Source organism: Cornus florida, unplaced genomic scaffold (genome assembly GCF_030987335.1).
Source record: "Cornus florida cultivar Cherokee Brave unplaced genomic scaffold, ASM3098733v1 CherokeeBrave_3.0.0_Hap2_Chr10, whole genome shotgun sequence".
NCBI classification, from domain to species: domain Eukaryota; kingdom Viridiplantae; phylum Streptophyta; class Magnoliopsida; order Cornales; family Cornaceae; genus Cornus; species Cornus florida.
In genome coordinates, this window is record NW_026775580.1 from 96,628,956 (window position 1) to 96,636,379 (window position 7,424).

General features: G+C 36.4%; 1 protein-coding gene across 1 annotated transcript; it reads right to left on the reverse strand.

The window, feature by feature from the left end:
* Positions 1-355: 355 nt before the first annotated feature.
* LOC132276094 (uncharacterized) lies at positions 356-6,623 on the reverse strand. The gene is made up of 2 exons (XM_059777358.1): positions 5,263-6,623; positions 356-706 (listed from the first exon to the last, which is right to left on the reverse strand). The coding sequence occupies exons 1-2, from the start codon at positions 6,384-6,386 to the stop codon at positions 700-702; spliced, it is 1,131 nt and encodes a 376-aa protein (XP_059633341.1). The 5' UTR covers positions 6,387-6,623; the 3' UTR covers positions 356-699.
* Positions 6,624-7,424: the final 801 nt, after the last annotated feature.

The window sequence follows — 7,424 nt, forward strand, 5'->3', positions numbered from 1 at the left end:
TGATACCTCTGCTAAAATGATGTTCTGTTAATTTCTGTTTGTCACAAAAGAGAGAAAAAGTAACCGCCTTTGATGGCTTCTGTCTTCATCCTCATTGGCTGATGTTTTGTTATAACAAAACAGTGGAGATGAGATGAACTGGGGCTGGAAGGATAAGAAAATCATGGTGCAAGGAGTTGGCAAGCCTTTCTTTTCCCTCCAAATCCTTTCATTTTTCTTACAAAACACGAGCTTTTATTTCATTTCCCTGCCTTTCTCCTCCTTCCAATTTACAGCACGGAACTAACATATCTACTGAAGTCCACGCTTTATAAGAGGACCGGGAGTTAAACAACAAATGTGTCCTAGCCCATCGGAAACTAAATAGTGAAGCAAAATGTATATCAACTCGTTACTTATAGGAATACATCAAATATAATAAATGGGTAATTTCAAACTATCGTTACCGAACTTCCATTAATCTAAAACTGGAAAAATAGAAAAAAATATATAAAATAAATTTTCCTCACCAAGCATGAGTCTGCATAGGCAAATGAAAACAGCGGGACACATTTGTTGCGATACAACTTAATTGACACATACCACAAAAAGTAACTTCTACGTGCATTACTTTCCACTGACAATCACTATATATCGAGTCCAGAGGAGAACCTCTTCAAATTGTTCCACATCTCACCTAAAAAAAAGGTGATACACCAGCTAGTCCCTGAAAGAGGAGAAACAAAAAATCAATCAATTTTCTTCAAAACAGCAGCAGAGGAAAAGTAACTATAACATTAACTTTTGGCATTACAGTACGATAAACCAGGAATTGCAGATACGAACTAACCTAGGCTAAGTAGTATGTTTAGTTACATAAAAATAATAATAATAATAATAAAAACCCTCTATATATATACTTGTATGTATAGAAGTACCAAGCAAGAACTCTTCGCCTAATGATATCTCCTCTTCGTTCCATTATGAAAATAGCAACATGGACGGAGTTATACGGGATGAGTGGGTGGATCCGCCCCTACTGAATTTATTTTATTTTTATATTAAATACCTAGAATTTTGTTATAATTCTGACAACGCCCCCACTGAATTAATTTTATTTTTATATTAAATACCTAGAATTTTGTTATAATTCTAACAACGCCCCCACTGGATTTTTAGTAAACTCCTTTGCATTATTTTTTTTTTATTTTTTATTTTTTATCTTATTGATGAACTTGTATAATAATAGCAACTTCCCTATTGAGAATTATAGCATAAAAAGTTCATTAAACCTTAAACAAAATAACAAAAGGTAGTTACATAAGACACTTGGAGCAAGAGCTCCAGAAAATATGATTGAAAGGTCACACATTATAATTACAAAACAATAAATTTTGAGGATATTGATGTATCAAACTATTGTCAAAATATTTTCGAGGTGAATATACAGGTTTTCCTGAAGGATTTAGCACACAATCTCCGAGGATGGGGTGAAACCCTATCTTGCAAATCCGAGTCACAACAAAGCACTTGAAGACAGAAAAAGGGACTTAAAAACTTGGGAAATTTTAAAAATTGACTACTTAATTATTGGTAATTACCAATCTACCAACTCTCAAAAACTATCTAGGTTGACTGACAACTTTTCCAAACTAACTAGAAGACCAACAAATTTCACTGCACACAAAATTTTTCGTCAAAAATGGCCCTCAATACTTTCTGAGTCAATTACCTTCCACCTTCCAATTTACCAAAATGCCCCAACCCACCCAACACAAAAGCCATGTAACAACTGAATTACCCTCTATTTATAAAATTACAAAAATAACCTCAATGTCTTAAAAAAAGAAAGCGGCCTAAATCAAAAGCTCTTTCTCTCGTTCAAGAACTTTCCCACACATAGTGTTCTTGATATCTCATTTCTTTTCTTTATCCTCCTACTTATCTAAATGGATCCTCAGTGCCCCAAGTGCAGGAGACTTTGATTAATTGAAGGATCAATCGCACCTCATTGGCCTGGGTTTCATCTATCCTAAACCTCTAATTGATTGAATAGGTCAGCTAGGTAGTTTCCAAAATGGTTTCAAACACCTACACCCTATTTTTTTTCTAGCCTCAAACTCCTATATAAAGGTCCCTATGTTTTTAGAAAATTATATGAGCATACACGAACCATTATAGGGCATAATAGACATACTGCATCATAGAATCAAAATGCTAGAATTTGTCTCTCTCAATTCATCATCAATCATCTAGATGGTGAGCATATGAGTGCTGATCATTATTAGTCCTAGTACATCATGGAGTTCAACACAACAAATTCCACACAATCTACAAGGATTTGCATCTAGCAGAGGAAATCAAAACACAATTTGGAAAGCAGACACACTGATAGACAGTAGCTGAGTTCGTGGAGAAACATCTAGCATGAATCAGATTCAGAAGTAACTTAGGTGATTCTAGGGTTTTAAATCTAATATATAGATTTGTAAACCTTTCTTCTATAGTGGATTTGATCTCCCCAAACTAAGTTTGCTGAATTTTCCTGGTAAAGATTGACATTCTTGTGTGGATGCTTTTATGCTCTATATAATTTTTTGCACTATGTTGAGTTTTACGTGCTTGTTTTGTTACGATTTGAATTTCAATTATTCAAGTTAAAATTGCTAGTGATAATTAGTTTTGTTTTTAGACCTATTCACTACCCTCTAGGCATAGTTTGAAGCTTAGTGTACTCTGACAGTCAGAACCTAGGGTGCCATTCCTATCCTCATATGGCATCCTTAAATGAGGTAGAACTTATTTTGGGAAAGAATATGCAAAACTCCACCAGATCTAGGCTGGGAATAGACAGATCTATATCAACCCGTCCTAAACGCAAACCGCATGCCACTACATACAGAAGTTTAAAGGAAATACAATCATTCCTTACTTTGTTCCGGTTCACTTGGACAAGAGGTGCGAAAACCTTGAGAAATAAGATACCCATGCCACTGATTTGCTGCTGCCATACAGCCCACTGAAACTAGAATAACTCCTGCTTGCCAGAATGAAGTTTCTCTTGGATAACTTTGTTTTCAAATATAATCAGTCTATAATTAGTACATCACTTAGAAACTTGGATGCAATAGATTTTATTATTAATACAATTATTATTTATCAAATAAGTTGTTTGAAAAAATTATAATTGGGCAAATTATCCTCACACCCCCTGAGGTTTGCTCTAATTACACGTAGGGGTCTAGAATGACCTTTATTACAATGACCTCCCTTGGTGAGGTTAACAAGCCTACAGGCATCCAACATTTAGTGGAAATTTCATTTGCACCCTTGACATTATAACATAACTGCAATAAAAGATCTGGTGCACTAAATTACTATATTGCCTCTTTTATAAAATGCTATATAACATCCATCTTATTTTCTAAATATTATTTATTGAATTTAATAAAATATAAATCTCAACCCCAACTCTATCTCTGCATGTGCCCGTCACGAGTTGATCAATTTTCCAACTAGCATCAGCAATGCAATCCATTGTTCTCTTGTATAAAAAATAGACAGACATGGCTTGCAACAATACGTAGATGGACGGGATTAGATTTTGTTTTGAACAATCGACTGAGCATGTGAATGGATTACAGAGAGATTGATGTTTGAAAAAAAGGAGAGAATTCAAACTGAAACCAAATACTCTCTCCCCCTATATATATATATATATGTCGTGGGTATATTCTGGTTCTATACAATTTCTCCATCTAACAACTTTTCTCCACGTGTTTTTTCCCCTTTTTCACACGTTTCTCTCTCTAGAAACGATTCATCGGAACAACCTTTCCCGGCCGAAATCCTACAAATCCCTGTTTCATTTTTCCAGTAGATGCAGTGCCTTACAAAATTCCTGATAGTTACTCACTTTGGCAGATAAATGATGAGCCAACTTATTATATCAGGGAACAAAGCAATCATTAAGGACTGCAATCAACAAAATAAACAATAAAAGATAGATTATGTCACAAATTGCAATCAGCAATGTAATGCAGAAACTATAGAACAAAAATCCAAGGAATTGAAGCGGTCATTCGTAACTTAATCATGCCCCTTTCCGCCTAATGTATTCCACAATCTGCACACTGGCAGATGCACCAAAAATCACGTGCGGTGATAAAGATCCAAATAAGCACAAAATTGCATTAAGGATCAACTCTGAAACCTTCATCTACATACATATATATAACACATAAATATAAGCCTTTGAACCTCTAATAAGATGGAAAGTCCAAGATCTCCCATGATGTCTATATAAGTTTGTAGGTTTGAACAGGATTTAGTGGTATTTTTCATGGTGGTTGGAGAGAAAATAAAAATGAGATGAGGGATATACGGTAAGGTTAATAGTGGTGATGGAATTGACAAAAGAACAAGAGTGTGAGAGAGAAGAAACAATGTTTTACATACTTATATATAAATATATACAAATAACTTGAGTATTATTGTAATTTTATGAATCTCACAAAGCTATTGATGCCTTTTCAATCAAAAGAAGGGCAAATTCTCAATCACATTAAAAAGTTATGACGGTTCTATCAGCAAGTTAACGTCAGGGGTGTCATGGTTACCACGCGTGAAACCTTAGGGAGGTCAATGTAATTAAGGACATTCTCAACCGCCATGTGTAGTTAGTGCGAACCCCAGTGGGTGTGTGTTATTTACCCATTATTATTTTGTTTGAAGGCCAGGGCATCATCCATTAAAAAGTCTAGCAAGTATATCTCCACATGTTGTCACCATGTTGCTATTAACAAGGCTGACGACAAACGCCTACAATGGTGATAATTATAATAGAGCAACAAAGATTATAAAAAACACCGATGTTGATGAGCACATATGACTGTTGTTCGCCTTCTTAATTAAAATAGGTAGTGGTTTTATCTGTAAATTTATTAGGTAAGGAAATAACTCTGCGGTACGCTAAAAGCAATCCAGGTGAATAGCATTAAAAGCATTTCCAACTACATGTTGATGTTGTGCTTGTCCAAAAGTAACTTCGGAGTTGGAAAATGTAACATAAACAGTGCCAACTGATAGATGACTAACATGCAACTACTATAACAACGTGAAAAATTTACTCCTCTACTGCATAACCATTTTGAGTTTTAGTCTCGACATGACTTGAAGATCCCAAACTTTCCCAAATTTTTCACCAACATATCCATATGCATGCATTTTCCATCAAAGGCTCAATATCCATATGACAAATAAGGATCAGAGACAAAGACATACCATTTGATGAGCGAACCAAACAGGAAATGCTGCATTATAGGAACCTTCTCCAATACCTCCGCCTTGTACATCTTCAGCAACCCACTATTCACCTTGTTCCAATTAGGCACACCACTGATATCATCCAACATCGGCGAATGCTCCGCAAACAGCCCCTTCTTCACCTTCTTCACAAAGGCAATGCAAGAAAGATACAGATACTCACTAGAGAAATTCTCAAGTATATCCTCATTATGAATCGACTTGGGTTTCATGTACTTGTGACCGATCAACTGCGATGACCCGAATATGAACGGCAAGAAATGATAGTCATCGAGTCCCCACACGCCGTGCGAACCTGCGGGCTCAAGACAGTAAACCAATTGTAATTTCCTCATCAATTCAAGGTACTTAACGAAAACCCTAGACACAACAGCATGGTAATCCTCCTCTCTGATAAGTCCTAATCTCACGAGACAATACAACCAAGCAGCGAAATTGGTCTCGTGACCAGTACCGTAATCGATGCGGTTCCAATTGCCGAAACTGTCGGCGAAGTAAGGGACGAGTTCGACGGTTGCGGACCGAAGATCGTCCGGGAGGAATCGGAACATGAACGAGTCGGCATTGTCGGTCATGCGAGTGTGCCAAGTTCTGTAGGACAAATTGCCATATCGGGCGGATTGGGGGCCCGGTGGGATGTCGTCAACGTACTGAATTAGGGTTTCGATGACGGAGACGATGGAGGTGGTGGTGGGGGACTGGTGGCAGGAATCGGAGAGCTTGTGGCCTCGGATGGATTCGCTGAGGGCGACGACGAAGCCGAGGAAGTTGGTGGCGGAGCCGGAGAGGTGGAGCCGGTGGATGTCGTCAGGGGAGTGGATTTGCTTGGTGGGGGTTTGGAAATGATAGGGAGGAGAAAGAATGGGGACTTTCTGGGATTGTGGAACAGGGGCGAGGATTATCGCTTGCTGGGGATTGGCGTCGGGTGGGAGATTGATGGCGGGGGCGCGGATGGGGCGGTAAGTGGGCGGCGGAGAACATGACGGAGGTGGCGGGAAGCCGGTGGGGCCGCCGCACTTGCAACATGTTGTGGCGGCGCTATGTGGTGGTGATTTGTCTCTACAATTGGGTACTTCTTCCATTTGGCGGAGATGAGAGAGATCAGTGGGCGTTCACAATGCAGAATAAAATGGTTTGTAAGCGTTGAACATGATTTTTTATTTTTTATTTATTTTTTTATGAATGGTATTGGAACATGAGTTTGAAAGTCTTAAGAGAGAGAGACGAGTACTTGCGTTTTTGTGTTCTTAACTTTCAATTTGGAGGAACTCCCAAATTTCAAAAGAGAGAGACAAGTACTTGCGTTTTTGTGTTCTCAACTTTCAATTTGGTCAAGGAAATCCCAAATTTCAATAGAGAGAGACGAGCACTTGCGTTTTTGCAAATTTCAAAATTATTTTGTAACGTCTCAAAATATATATTTTATTATAAAATAAATATTTTATTTTTTATAATATTTTTAAATTTTCTAAATAATGCACTATAAATTTTAAAATATTCTTTTATCTTTTAATAAGAATAAATTTATTCTTATAAATATAGTAAAAATATATAAAAAAATTATTACCATTAGAACATTTTTTTTTTTTCTCGGAGTTAAATTACACTTGCCTCCTTAATAATTAAGATTTATTACACTTTCCTCTCTCTGTATTTTGAATTATTACAATTATTTCTCTCCTAGTTTCCCGATCTAACAAATAACACTAATGTGACATTTTTTTTCCTTCATATAACAAATATGCCCAACAATACTTCCTTTTTTCCTTTTCTCAGAAGTCTTGAATTAACTTTCGCTCAATTTAATAAGTTTGATGGTACACATGCCTACCTTCATTACACAATCAATAAAAATTTATATAAAGAACCATTAACAATAAATCACACGCCCTAGTCAAACGTTTTTTTAGGATTTCTTTATGATAGGTACTTCTAGTTTATAATTTGTGTTTTTTAAAATCTTGCAGCTGCTTAAAAAAGTGGAAGCAAAAAATTTAAAAAATCATCTAAAATAATTCTTAAAAATTAGATAATGTAAAAGAGACACCAGCCACAACTAAAAATCACCAACTCCTATTCATTTCCCTCAAAATCCATCCTTCCTCATTTTTAAACCAATT

Bases quoted from the DNA above. Each gene is read 5' to 3' on its own strand.
- LOC132276094 (XM_059777358.1), bottom strand. From the start codon at position 6,386: ATGGAAGAAGTACCCAATTGTAGAGACAAATCACCACCACATAGCGCC.